At 37.3% G+C, this 15,447-nt stretch overlaps 1 protein-coding gene across 5 annotated transcripts in view; it reads right to left on the bottom strand.

Annotated features, from left to right (window-relative positions):
* The window catches only part of ITPR1 (inositol 1,4,5-trisphosphate receptor type 1), a 246,074-nt gene that overhangs the window by 197,883 nt on the left and 32,744 nt on the right, over nt 1-15,447 (bottom strand). For all 5 annotated transcript variants that reach the window (XM_087954613.1, XM_087954609.1, XM_087954611.1 and 2 more), the window contains one exon: nt 7,528-7,598. In XM_087954613.1, the coding sequence (XP_087810739.1) occupies nt 7,528-7,598 (71 nt within the window). The remainder of the gene's footprint in view (nt 1-7,527; nt 7,599-15,447) is intronic.

Raw genomic sequence — 15,447 nt, 5'->3', positions numbered from 1 at the left:
TTATGCTTTTTATTTTACTATTTACAGGGAGACCTGTTTACAAGTAATTCACAACATATCCTGATGTCCACCTAGTCCCAGAGATGACATGTCCCTTTAGCTCTCCTACTAGCTGCTTTGTTTTTAATCTCCCTTTTTACTAAAAACAAAAAACAAAAAAAAACCTTCCCATTTCAATCCTGGACTTTTGATGTGGTGTGCTTAGCATGGTTTGACCTTATCTTGGAACTGTTCAGCTTAACCCAACTGCTTCCCTGTTGGGGAATAACATCTCCCATGATCTTTTGCCCAGTTCTTTCCCAGAGACCAGGATTTTACCACCAACAGCAGATTCCCTTTTTGGGTGAAGCTGCCACCTGCAGCCAGCCAGGTTCCTCCTTTCTTTCCTGGGTCTTTGGTAGAGCTATGGTTCCTCTGGGTCCTCATTTCCCTCCTTCCAGCAAGCCACCCACTTAGACAACAAACAATAGCAATAACACTTAGACTTAAAATATAAAGCTTGACAGTGCTTTACAGACCTCTCTAAGTGGCTTATAGAGTCAGCACATTGCCCCCAACAAATCTGGGTCTTCATTTTACCAACCTCAGGAAGGCTGAATCAACCTTAAGCTTGGTGAGATTCAACTGCCAAACAGGCAGCCTGCAGTACTGCACTCTAACCACTGCACCACCATGGCTCTCCACAGCAACTATTCCATACATTTAATTTCTCTCTTCAGCTTTTGTTTGCAGCCACTCAATACAGGTTTTTTTCTCTCCTCTCCTTCTCCTCTCTCCAATTTTTAGTCAGACTCATAGTATGTCCTCCAGCAATTGAGGAGAAGGGTGTTCTACCCACTCCTCAGGACTCTGTCCTCAACACCTATATATCAGGCTAGGTCAATGGGACTGGTGTCTCAACATTTCACCTCACCAGTTCTGGTTAGAGCCAGATCATCTCATCAGCCCTTGTGATTGCACAACTACCACTGCAAGCCAAAAGTGACCTGCTTCTTTTTCCTCTTTTACTTGCTCCAATAGATGTCTGACATGGCTGCTGTTCTACTGGTGTGCTCCAATAGGTGACTCACGCCAGCAGAATAGCAGCCATATCGGGTCATTAAAACCCATACATCACATAGTCTTGAACCTCCTTCTGCTAACTAGCAGCCTAAATGTGGTTTCCGGAATTGATTGTCTAGATTTCTAGATGCTAACATGGACCCCTGGCATCCACAATTTCATAGCAGCCTACACACACAAACAAACTCATCTATCTGCATTTTTAATTGTTGAATCAAACACCTGAACCACAAGATGGGTGGCAAATAAATTTGATAAATACAATAAATAAAAATAATTCATCAACACCCAAAAGCACTTAATTCCCTTGAGAACTCTCTTTCATACATGATATGAGCTTATCATCCAAGGACTAGATACCTCCTATGACAACATCTCTATTATCCTGAAAGGTTCTTCTTCTCCAAGATCTTCATTCTCCATTGTGGCATAGGAGTTATCATCCTGAGAATCAGGCAAAGCTATCACATTTCATTCCCTACTTTGTATCATCTCTAGTGAAGCCAATCTTGGCTTAAAGAGAACAGATTTGCTTCCTGACAGCCAGAATCTCATAGCACTGAGCACAAACACATAAGCTATGCCAAACAGGCAGAGAGTTGTACATTTTGCACTTTATGCTAAGAACAGGAAATCATCTCCCCCCATATCGACTTTCTGCCTTCGGATTATTTATTGTTAATAGACGTGTGTTCTTCTTCTTTAGAGATGGATTTAAGAGACAATTTTTGTTAAGCTCCAGAAATCAAGACAGACACCCAGTGATTCTTCCAAGCAGATTTCTTTATTGTTCTACACCTACAGACGAAATCTTGCCAAACTAAAATAGACTATTACCTACAGGATGCTACATTCTGGGAACCATTAGGGAGGGGCTGTCTTCACTCACTTTCTCTCACACAAACTATCTGCCTCTTATTCCTCTGGAATGTGCTCCCTCCCTCCTGGGAATCTATATTATACTTCATCACAGTTTCACATTATATTTTATGTAAAATACCAGGCACCTCAGTCATTTAACTTGACAGGTGAAACTGGCAGTCAGTGTATCTTTTCTCCTGCTACCTTCCCTTGCAAAAGCCTCTGATCAGGGCTGTCCTCCAATTCACCTGCTTTAGTCCTGAGTTTTAAACAGCATCTCTTCTTTCCAAAGATTGTTGGCTGGGATCAGAGTTAAATACAGTGGTGGGATGCAATTTTTTTTTACTACCAGTTCTGTGGGCATGGCTTGCTGGGCGTGGCATGGCTTGGTGGGTGTGGCTTGGTGGGCATGGCAAGGAAAGGATAATGTAAAATCTCCATTCTTACCCCTTTCCAGGGGAAGGATACTGTAAAATCTCCATTCCCTTCCCACTCCTGGGGAAAGGTTACCACCAGTTCTCCGAACTACTCAAAATTTCCGTTACCGGTTCTCCAGAACTGGTCAGAACCTGCTGAATACCACCCCTGGTTAAATAGTATAATTTCCTAAGGTTTTCAGTGGAAAACACATGTATGGTTTTTTTTAAAGGAACCAATGTACTTCAAACAAAAACAAATTGAAAATGCTTCATCCATTTCTATGACACAGTTCTGCCCATTGTGTCCGCACTATATTCCAGCTGCATTTCAAATAACTGTCCTATTTACTACATTCTTCAATTATTAAAATGATTAAGTATTCAATACAACTCCATACCATACAATATACCATTGTATATTTATAATATCAGATATGACAAGCCAGACTTTATTTATATCACATTGATCTTCATAATGTGGATGTGGATCCTTCTAGGCCTTTAATAAATTTTAATGTATGCTTAATGTCTGAATGAACATCTCAAAAGGTAGCAGCTGAGTTTAGTGGGGTCGCCGGTCTCTGAGCTTGCTTGTTTTCTTGCAGACATTTCATTACCCAAACTAGGTGACATGATCAGACTAGCACTGCTTACGTTACCTAGTTTGGATAATGAAAGATCTGCAAGAAAACAAGCAAGCTCAGAGAGCATCAAGGACCCTCATGTCAACCCTGAACTACAAATATTCTCTTTATTATTAATACTCAGATAGGACCAGTAAATTGTACCAGGACTCAAGGCTAGGCTGGGACATAACAGCAGTATTTCAGAAGACAGTAACAGCTAATAATTCCACCAAATAAACATTATGGAATTTATATGAAATCACCAGGAATCAAGCTCAAAATAATTGAGAACTTCATTATTTTGTTTGGAAAGAAAGCTAAGAAACAAATATAAAACATTAATAATATAATGGTATGAAAATCACAGGTGTAGGACTTCCATAATTATTTTGCATGCCAAGTTTCATCATTTCTTATCAGAATTAGACATCTAAATCAGATTGCCTATTAAGAATGACTATGCAACATGATTTGCAAAACCAAGAAGTTATCAATCTGTTTTTCCTTTCTTAGGGAGCCTTCTCATAATACTGTGACTTCAAAACTGTTTTCGTTATTTTTTCCCCCACTCATTATAAAATGTTTGGTTTCTGTTTGTCATTTCATTTTTTGTCCACTGCTAAAATGGCAATATTTATTTTCCTAACTAGGTTCATATGCTTCTCCAATTATTAACTGATTTGAATGATTTACACTCTATGATAGGATTAAAACTTATTTACAGTAACAATTTAATCAGTTATGTAGGCTGTGGAGGATAACCAAATAAACAAAGGCAGAGCATTCTTCCTAGAGAATGGATATTTACTGTTGCAAAGATGATTTTTCACACATTGAAAAGAGATCCATTCTTGGTTGTAACTCAATAAACCGCACAACAATGACAATAAGAGTAAGCTGATGTCTATGCCTTTACTAAAAGTGCAAATGTAGCAAACATTGAAGAATTATGGGAAAGGTAGAAAAAAGATAGGAAAAGGACCACCAGCTATAAGATAAATGGGCTTGGTTAAAGTGGTGCTGTGTGCACCATTGATAGACTTGAAAAGAACAAGTCAGGGCTGGATGGTCATGAAGGAAAATTTATCCAGGTGGTTTCCAGGAATGGAAAACTACTTGATGATACATAACCAATCTATAGCAAGTTTCAAGAATTGCTAAGTGCATTGTCCAGAAAAGATGTAGTATTTGGAACATTAAAATTGAAGAAAGAGAAGAACCTGGAAAATTGAACTGGGCAAACACAATTATGCAGAGTTAATAAAGATATATTTGGAAAGGTAGCTCTTTGTCCATTGTCAACATCTGCTTCAATGAATGTAAATGCATACTGTACGTCTGGAGATCACCATATGGACAACATCGGAATCAAATTGACTATGAGAAACAAAAGTGGAGTGGAAAGCCATCCAGCCAACCAAAATACTTCCAGGTGCAGCAAAACAAACCATGAATTATGGGTATCGTATACAGGCATTAGATTTTAAAAGAATCATTGGTATACTAACAGAACTTTACATGGAGGATATACTGTCAGACTTTAAGCTTAATATAAGATACAGAATCAATACTTTTAACTCTAGCGAAAGAGAATCTGTAGGGGCAGGTGAAGAGATAAAAGATAAATGAACCAAGCAGAACAAAATGGTAAAAAAAGAAATCCAAACAGCTTGAAACCAAGAAAGAAGAGTGGATGAAAGCCATAGTCAAACAGGAAGTATAATAATTGAATGTAAGCTTTTCAGTAAAAAGGGACAAAATATTAACTGAAAATATCAACAGAGAAAGAAAATCACAAAGACATTTAAAGATAAGGTTATTCAAGAACAGTACTGGCAGAAATCTGAAAGAAGCAATGAAATTACAAGAACACACACAAAAACTATAGGAATATAGAAACTATTTATAAACGGGATTATGCAATAAAAGAAATATTTGTAGAGAGAAAATATTTTCTGAACTTGACTCTATTTGAAGCAATAAACCAGCTGTCGAGCAAAAATGTCCCAAGCACAGATGAAATACCAGTGATAGTAGATACATAGGAAGAGAAGGGAACAGGAAGGGAGGGGAGAAGAGAAGAGAAGAGGAGAGGAGAGGAGAGGAGAGGAGAGGAGAGGAGAGGAGAGGAGAGGAGAAATGCTAAATAAAACTGCTGCTTGTGACTCAGTTTCTCTCATGACTTTTTTATCTGGTTTGAATTATGACAGAATGGTGTATAAAATGAGCCCCAGAAGGGAAACTGAAGCTAAACCTAAGTCAGGTGCATTCCTATTCTGAGTGTGGTGATTATGTGCTGAAGTATCACTCTGGGAACCACATTTTCAGAAAAAGTAACAAATTAGAAGAGATCAGAAGATGGCAATGATGACAATGCATTCAGCTTTGTTCGGGTATTTTCCCACGTCATAGTAGTGGTGCTTTTAAAGTTGTAGCAACGTTTCAGCAGAATCTCATCTGCCATCATCAGGCTTTTGTATAGTGTTCGTCTGTGAGTTAGACTTTTATAGTGGTTTCAGATTTAAATTTGGGGCAGCCTATTGCTGTGCCAGAATGGTTTTTTCTTCATCCTGATTGGTTGAGAGTCTTGGTCTGTGTTTATTGGTCTTGGAGTTTGCTGTGTTCTGCTTCTAATATCTTCTGTCTGTTTTTTTTTTGGCTCTTTTTGTATCTTGATTGGCTGGCAACATTGTGTTACTTTATTGGAGGCCTTTAGTGCAGCTTGGCTTCGGGTAAATGGACGGCTATCATTAGTTAGGAAACTGGGTTTCATCTGGGTGCCTGGTGTGTTTGAGCTGGAGGTATCAGGGGGGATCTGTTTGTGCCCAGGTGTTTGCCTGGCTTGTGGTGTGGAGATTTTTTTTTTTGTGAGTGCAGGCTTCCAAATGATTGACAGCCTGGTGGAATCATCTCTTCTGTTCATGCTTTCTGGTCTTTTTTCAATCTCTATGGCTTCTCTGATGATTCTGTGGCTGGGATTTTCTATAGTGGCTAGGGTTTTGGTGCCATTGAAGTTGATTCTATGACCTGTGGCTTCCATGTGTTGGACTAGTGAGGAAGTGTGTTCCAGCTTTTTGACTGCATTTTTGTGTTCATCCAGGCGGGTGCTTATTCTTCTATTGGTCTGTCCAATGTATGTGGCCGGGTATGATGCACAGGGGACTTCGTATATGCCTTGGTTTTCCAGATAAGACACACATTAAGACTGAACTATGCACCCTGACTAAAATATTGACAGCCAACGGCTTCCACAAAAGCAAAATCACCAACTTGATCCACAAAAACACACTGAGACATAATAGAGACCCAGAAGATGAACAGACCCATGGAACAGCTGTCCTGCCCTACATAAGAGGCACTACAGACAAAATTAGTAAGATACTATACAGACACCACATCAAGACTGCCTTCAAAACAGACAGAAAAATAGCAGCCATCCTCAGAAACCCCAAAGACAAAATTGACCTGGAAAATCAAGGGATATACGAAGTCCCCTGTGCATCATGCCCGGCCACATACATTGGACAGACCAATAGAAGAATAAGCACCCACCTGGATGAACACAAAAATGCAGTCAAAAAGCTGGAACACACTTCCTCACTAGTCCAACACATGGAAGCCACAGGTCATAGCATCAACTTCAATGGCACCAAAACCCTAGCCACTATAGAAAACCCTAGCCACAGAATCATCAGAGAAGCCATAGAGATTGAAAAAAGACCAGAAAGCATGAACAGAAGAGATGATTCCACCAGGCTGTCAATCATTTGGAAGCCTGCACTCACAAACAAAAAATCTCCACACCACAAGCCAGGCAAACACCTGGGCACAAACAGATCCCCCTGATACCTCCAGCTCAAACACACCCCAACCAGGCACCCAGATGAAACCCAGCTTCCTAACTAATGATAGCCGTCCATTTACCCAGAAGCCAAGCTGCACTAAAGGCCTCCAATAAAGTAACACAATGTTGCCAGCCAATCAAGATACAAAAAGAGCCAAAAAAAAACAGACAGAAGATATTAGAAGCAGAACACAGCAAACTCCAAGACCAATAAACACAGACCAAGACTCTCAACCAATCAGGATGAAGAAAAAACCATTCTGGCACAGCAATAGGCTGCCCCAAATTTAAATCTGAAACCACTATAAAAGTCTAACTCACAGACGAACACTATACAAAAGCCTGATGTGTAGGGGCACTGTGGGTTCTCCATCTGTACAGGTTTTTAAAGAAGAAAACTGGACCATTTAGTAGACTTTTCAGTACACAAATGACTCAAGGATGATGGACACCACTGTGAGTTGGTGGTGGGGAAATGCCATTAGGATAGCTGTCAGCATAGATAAATCAGTGAAATAAAAGGGAAACAAATGTAAAATGTTTGCTGTAATGGGTAAAATTCTTCAGTACATGTGATTTTTAAAAAGGCCTTGAAAACTCCATGAAAAGTGACAAAACATCTTTACGTTCTATAACATAAAATTCAGTAAAAGCATTAATTTTCTTTATCTGCCGGCAGAAAAATATCATTTGAAGGTGCAGTTGACTGTCTTACCTCTGAATTTTTTAGGAGGACTGTTAAGATCACCTGTTTCTGGTTGTACAACACATCGATCATCAACAAGTCTGTAATAAGCAAAAATGGGGAACAGAATTAAACCTAACATTACAACCTCCAAACTAGTATTTTCTGACACCAATTTAAGATTCTTTTGAAGAAGGAAAGAGAAATAAGTTGTCCAAGATTAAGTTACAAAAGTAGCTGAATTATCTGACTTTTCCCAGATGCTACATTCTATCATTCTTATTTTCATTTGTGTTCCTCAAAAATGCAAATTCATTTGCACTCGGGGAACACCTGTAAGTCTAGTGGCAAGTGTAGTTGAATTTTAAAAACCAGAAGGTGAAATAAAGGTGAGAAAAATATGAAACTTCAAAGAATAATTTTTGACATTAGAGAGCAGGCTGTTTATATACAGTATATATGAAATAATACAACTGCTTTTCTACTCACAGCAGCATTCTTCTTCTTGCATAAAATAAGATATACATCCATGGACACATGCACATCAAATTTATACAAAAATGGAACACAGACAATAGCTATAAAATGAATTCTTATCCACTGGAGAAGAATTAGATTTATTTTATGAGAATGTCCCAGTGAAAATAAAGTGATATCAAATTATATACGTTATAATGAATGTGTCTTGCTGCATGGCATGAGAGTATGGGTATATGCTATTTGGGGGCTATTATTTCATATTAACTACATATAGTTGACTTACAACCATTCATTTAGTGACCATTTGAAGTTAAAACAGCACTGAAAATAGTGACTTACAACTACTCCTCACACTATTGTAGCATCCCCATGGTGTTGTGATCAAAATGTGGGTGCTTGGCAGCCGACATGTATGGGTGCAGTAACCTAGGGTCATGTAATCGCTATTTGTGACCTTCTCAGACAGGTTCCAACAGGCGGAAATCATTGGGCAAAGCCACATTTGCTTAATGATTGCATGATTCACTTAAAAACTGCAATGATCCACTTAACAACCATGACAAAAAATAGTAAAATCAGATACAACTCACTTAACAACTGCCTTGTTTAACAATGAAAATTTGGGTCCCAATTGTTGTTATAAGTCAAGGACTGTTATCATTATTAACACTGTTATACCCATTTAGCAATAGACAACAGAAATGGTCTACTGATTTTAATTGTGACCATTTTACTAAATAAACATTAATGTGTACTATCTATTTTAGATTTCTGAATATGGTCAGAAAAATTACAAAAGGCCAACAAAAAACATCTATCTACTTATTTAACTATTTCCTACCTATGGCAAACTGTTATTCTTTTAATTAATTTATTTGAATAAAAAAACCCTTTTAATAGTTAACTTTCCGAATCAAACTTACCAGCGCTTAATGAAAAGAAAACCAGTCAAAAGAGGAATATTTCCTACTAAACTTCCTGGGTGAGAAGAAATTCAACACAACTAAGTACAACTAAGCATATATACTGTATATTTAAACAGAAATTTAATTAAACATTTTGTAATAGCAGCACAAAAAAGTTTAACATATATTTCACATTATATGGTTGTTTCTTTTACCCTCTTATTAACCTAACATGTTCATTTAATTTTTTATACCTATGAATTTCTTATGCTTGTATCTTCCCTTGGAAAATTTTATATTCAAGGGTTGCATATATACTACAATATTCATTATATAAGGAAACAACCTTGTTAAAATTGTCATTAAAAACCCTATGCATGCATCCACAAATCGAACTTAGCTCTTATGTAGAAAAATGTCCATGTAAATAAACAGTTCTGCATTTATGGGAAGGGATACATCAACCTACAATTCCCTTGAAATCACAATCATGGATTTTATGTGTCTGGCTTTGGTTAACAAGATAACCATGGGAACCCTGTGTAAGCCAGCAATGATCACTGATGAATTGCACAAGTCTAAAGGCAGAAGATAGCTTGATTGATTATATGTACTTATCAAAAACCATAAACCACGGCAAATGTATCATCGTCATGTACAAACAAACTGAGTCAGGATAAGTGCTCTACTAGAAAATAATAAAAGCTTAAAAGGAGAAGTTAGTGAACAAAATTTCTGGTAGCAAAATGACCAGTTATTATAACCGGAAATGTTAAAGTGACCATAGTAGGTATTGACATTACAGAAGCTTCAGTACTCTTAACTTTTACATCAAAAGGCTGTTGACAAGGTAACCCATTGGCTGTATAGATATACATGAGAAATTACATGTGTTGATTGATATTCGTGTTTGTTAACTCCTAGGAAACCAGATACTGTCTTATCTCAGAGCAAACTACTTCCTGTAAATAAATATCAGTGCAGGTGCACATATTACAAGACTAGAAATAAACTGTTGCTTCTGGAAGTAATTTGGGCCACGTCAAAAGCAGAAGATCCAGAGAGAAAAAGGTACATACATTGCACTGTTTTTCCAATTTATTCTAAAAATAGAAAAATAAGCCTTATATATTGCAGGCTGGAGACAATTTGGCAGAAGGTTTATGGTGGCCTCTATGCTTTAAGTGAAATTTAGCATGGCCTTGGCTATCTCTAACAACTGGCAGGTTTCACTGTATAAATATGGAAACTTTCAGTAGATCATGAGGCTGATCTTTGCTGAGATGAAGAATTTACAAGCTACAAGAGACCTCTCTGTTTTGGCTCCAAGGAATCCAAGAGAGTTGCAATCTACTGAATTAGAACTTTCAGTGGGATACAGTTAACTTTATGCATCTGAACTTTTACTATTTCTGGCTCCTCATAAATTTTCATCTTTTCTTTTGAAAAGAAGCAAAAAGCTCCTCCATTTTAATGACTATTCCATTTAGCATAAATTTAATTGATTGTGTGTCATCAAGTTTTCAACCTGTAGTGACCACAAGGACAGGTTTTCTCCATGACAATCTATCCCTAACATGTTCTTTCAAATCTTCCAAAGGTGCACTCTGTCAGGATTCCGGCAGTTGCCCTAATTAAATCATTGTTGTGTAACTGAATCTCTCCACCTTGCTGCTGGTTGTCCTCTTGTTATCTTTCCTTCCACTTTTCTCAGCATTAGAGCATTTTCCAGAGTTCTGGGCCTGTCCATAATGTTTCCCTAAAAATAAGACTCAACTGGAAAATAAGCCCTAGCATGGCTTTTTAGAATGCTCATAACATAAGCCCTACCCCAAAAGTAAGCCCCAGTTAAGATCATCAGGACGCATTTACTACCGCATTTTCCCAAAATAAGACCTAACTGGAGAATAATGAGAGAACAGAATTAGAGAATAGAAATATGAAGTCAAAGGTTATCTTACAGTTTTCTGAAATTATAGCAAATAGGTTGTTAATTCTAATATATGGAAAGATTCACCTTCATCGAAAATTAAATCATAGGCAAAGAATTACTATTCTGGGAATATAGAAAAAAAAAGTTTATATAGTATTAATGACAATTAAGTTTATTACTTGGATATAAAACACCAGTGGTGGGATTAACCTTTTTTTACTACCAGCTCTATGAGAGTGTGCTTTGCATGCGTGCGCAGCATCCATATACCACAGATTTTAAGCTTCAAAACTGACCTTGTATTCAGCGCTGGCGAGTAAAACAGCTGAGGCGCGGCGATCTGCTCTGCCGCACGAATCAGCTGAGCTCACAAACAAGGAAATAAAGCACAGGAAAGGGTGGGGGCAAGTGGGTGGGGTCAACTGCTCACCAGTGCTACCAGTTCGTCAGAACTGATGCGAACCGGCAGCATCACACCGCTGAAAAACACATTAAACTTAGTCCATTCCTTTGTTCATGAATTCTAATCTATAATCTCTTGCAGGTTTCCGACTTTAATGTGATATAGGAATAAGTACATTTCACATTGAATTTTTTAATATTTGGGAGGATTGTTCATACTAAATACTATTTTGATTTCAAAAAAAATACTGAGGATCAGCACTACTAATATAACATTAGTTACACTAAGGCTGCATGTCATCTTAGCCATTTGACCATTATTCTAATTATCTTTTCCCACATGCTTAAAACTCTTCTTGAACACCAACTATAAGATACTAGATATTGCCTAAGAATTGGGAAATATTCATACACAGGCTAAGCAGTGACTTACAGTTCAACACAGCAGCTTTTTCCAGCAAAAGCATCAAGTGAAACTTCAAATAATTGACACTTAATAAAACTACCCAAAAATTAATACCAAATCAGTTCTGCTCACACACAGAAGGCAATTTTCAATATCTATGTGATCACAACGGCATATGTGTTAATATTTGAAGATCTTGGGAAGGCACTCGCAATTCTATTTAACTTCTCTGTTCATCTCTTAACTGCTTCTTTTAGCAGTTAAAGCAGCTGCAACGTCTATAACGATTTCCTTCCTGCCTTCTCAATAGAAGGTTCTCAGTTCCCCATAACTTTCTTCATCTATTCATTTTCAGTTCTCAAAGAGGTTCAGTTCTATACAATAAAAATAGAGTTGCCTGCAGAGAAGTATAATTCAGTAACTTAAGTATGTTTAATAAATGGGATATTGCAGTTGTCCACACTTTTGTCAAGGTTACTTAAAAATTCTGTAAACAAATAAATAACAATTCCTTTGAGTCAACCCCATGATTACATGGATACATCTATTTATTTATTTATTGAATTTATATCACCGCCTATTCACCCATGGTGACTCAAGGCGGCTTACAGAATGTAAAACAGTATTTAAAATAAAAACTAATAAAAGAAATCAAATAAATTAATAAAGTACAATAGAACAAAATCTGGAAAAATAAATAAAAAAAATCACCACCAACTGGGCAATAATGCAACAGTGATTTGCCACTGTCTTCTTCTAAAAATGTTCCTTTCACTTTCCCAATCTAACTAACATTCCTGGAGTATTCTTATTCTCATAGTAACAAGAATATTCTTCTCTTCTAAGTTCAGCCAAGGTAGCTGCTACCATCTGCTAAAGCAGAGAATACTGTAGTCATCAATAACTAGCATTTTCATTAAAAAAAAATTCTTACTCAATTGTGAATCAAAAGTGATTTTGAGCCCTGCAAATCCTTCAGAACAGATGAGAGACTCCAAGACTGTATGTGATATTAGTCTCGGTTTCCCATCCTGGATACATATGCTCTGAGCTAATAAAAGGCTCTTCCTATGTTGAAAGAAACAGTCTTTTGTCCATAATGCTTCATCTAGAGAATTGTGTGACAATACTTCAGTTTTGTAAATTTATATTCTATGTACTACATCTCTTTATTGCTTGAAGGTTCTTAAAAATGTGGTAATACAGTAGGTGAAATTTGATTTTATCTTATATGTCCTATATTTACATAAGAACATAAACACTTTTAGATTGTCTAATTGGCAATTTCTATTGAATTTAGAATTGCTGCTGCTACTGTTGTGTGTGTTGTTTAAGGTCCTGGATAATATATAATTGTATCTTGTTATATTTGAAATTTTGTTCTGCTAAAGAAATATAGATGCCAGAAACTAAATGCGGTTTGCTTCCAAAAAGATTATGAAAAAAATTATTACCTCTGTGTAACTTATTTCTTAGTTTAATATTTAAATCGTTATCCAATGAATATGAAAAGCAACATAGATATATAAGAAAAGCAATTGTTCTTCTTTTTGTAATTAGCATGCAATAGTCTTTTAGTTTAAGGCCATCTGTAAAAAAAGTATTTCATATAAGATTTGTTGCTTCTCCGATTCCTTTTTTGCTTTCAGAAGAAACACTGCCAAGTTTCTTATCAAAATTTAACATTTTATATTTTATTGCCTTCTACAAACATGCAAAGAAGGTTTCCCATATTTCTAAAGGAAAGTTAGTAGGTAATATAGCATAAACTATATATATACTATATAAATCACTTCTCAAAAGTATCACTTATAAGCATATATGTTTATATATACATATTCTGTCATATTTAAAAATCAAATCTTTCTCTCCTCTTTCCTGGCTTCCCTTTGAAGTCTTAAACTTTTATGGAAACCCAGCAGTTTCAGAATCTAGTCTGCATGTTTAGATGGAGCATGAAACCAAATCTTAGCATGAAAATGACTTATAGTAAACATTCATATCAGTGTTTTTCCTACCACTCCTATGATAGCTTACCAGGAAAATATAAGTTTTGACAGAAGTGTACTTCATTACATGTTAACTTCCATACAATTTGCTTAAACAAGCCAATTTCATAATCTACAGGTTGAGACCGATCTACTGCAAGCAAAAAACAAATTATATTATTTGAAATTTGGCAGGATCAAATATTAGCAAGGTATGGACAATGAAGTCTAAAAGTGCTGTTGGAGAAGAGAGATGATATATGAGCCAAGGCTCCCTGTTGTATATGTTCATCATCTGTTCATAGTACTAAGTCCACACACAGCCAATGGCTGAGTTCAAATATCACACTAAATCACAACGTGGTTTGTTTAATTTTGTCATGGTCTCATTAAGCGCAGTTATTACAGTACATAAACTATTTTTTGATTCAATATCAAAACCACACCATTCCGTCTTACTCAGTAAATTAAAATAAACCATAGCTTTGCACAATTTAAGGTGTGAGTTCACCAATGTTAACACAAAATTTATATGCACTACCAAACTCCTTAGAGTAGGCCTTTAAAATTCTATATTTAGTACAGATAGTCCTCAACTTACAACAGTTCATTTAGTGACCATTCAAAGTTACAAAGGCACTGAAAATAGTGACTTATGACCATTTTTCACACTTATGACCAGTGGATTCACAAAAATTTACTACCGGTTCTGTAGGCATGGCTTGGTGGGCGTGGCGTGCCTTGGTGGGCATGGCAAGGGAAGGATACTGCAAAATCTCCATTCCCTCCCCACCCACTAACCTGCTTTCCAGCTCTGTTCTCCTGTGCAGGGCAACAAAAGAAGACCCAGCCAATCAGCTGGGACTTGGGAGGCAGAGAATAGATGGGGGCAGGGCCAGTCAGAGGTGGTATTTGCCGGTTCTCTGAACTACTCAAAATTTCTGCTACCGGTTCTCCAGAACTGGTCAGAACCTGCTGAATACCACTTCTGCTTACGACGGTTGCAGCATCCCCATGGTCACATAATCAAAATTCAGACCCTTGGCAACTGGCTCATATTTGTTATAGTGGCAGTGTCCTGTAATCAGGTGATCTCCTTTTGTGACCTTCTGACAAGTAAAGTCAATGGGGAAGGCAGCTTCACTTAACAACCCTGTTACTAATTTAACAACTGCCCTGATTCACTTAACAACTCTGGCAAGAAAGATTATAAAATGGAGCAACACTGACTTAACAAATGTTTCCCTTAGCAATAGAGATTTGAGGCTCAATTGTGGTTGTAAGTCAAGGACTAATATAAATGAATGGCATAGGGTCTGGGTACTCGAAGAACTGCCTACCTCCCATAGAATTTGCCCAGATAATTTGATCTTGGAAAGGATTCCTTCAATTAATCAATGCCATCTATTGGGACCTGTAACAGCATCTGCCCTCTCACACTGATCCAGGTGGTACCCATCCTGCTGGTGTTTTGCAGAGATAACAGATAACAGATAATCAGAGTTGGAAGGGACCTTATAGGTCATCGAGTCCAACCCCCCGCCCAAACGGGAGATCCTACACCACTTCTGACAAATGGCAGTCTAATTTCTTCTTGAAGGTCTAAAGTGATGGCGCTCCCACAACTTCCGAGGGCAAGATGTTCCATTGGTTGATTGTTCTCACTGTCAGAAAGTTTCTCTTTATTTCCAGGTTAAATCTCTCCTTGTTCGGTTTCTATCCATTATTCCTTGTCTAGCTTTCGGGTGCTTTGGAAAATAGCTTGACCCCTTCCTCTCTGTGGCAGCCCTTCAAATATTGGAAGACTGCTATCATGTCTCCCCTGGTCCTTCTCTT

The sequence above is a fragment of the Notechis scutatus genome, chromosome 2 (genome assembly GCF_049901735.1).
Source record: "Notechis scutatus isolate UNSWTSFEM ecotype Mainland chromosome 2, rNotScu1.2, whole genome shotgun sequence".
NCBI classification, from domain to species: Eukaryota; Metazoa; Chordata; class Lepidosauria; order Squamata; family Elapidae; genus Notechis; species Notechis scutatus.
This window is presented reverse-complemented; position numbering and strand designations above follow the sequence as displayed.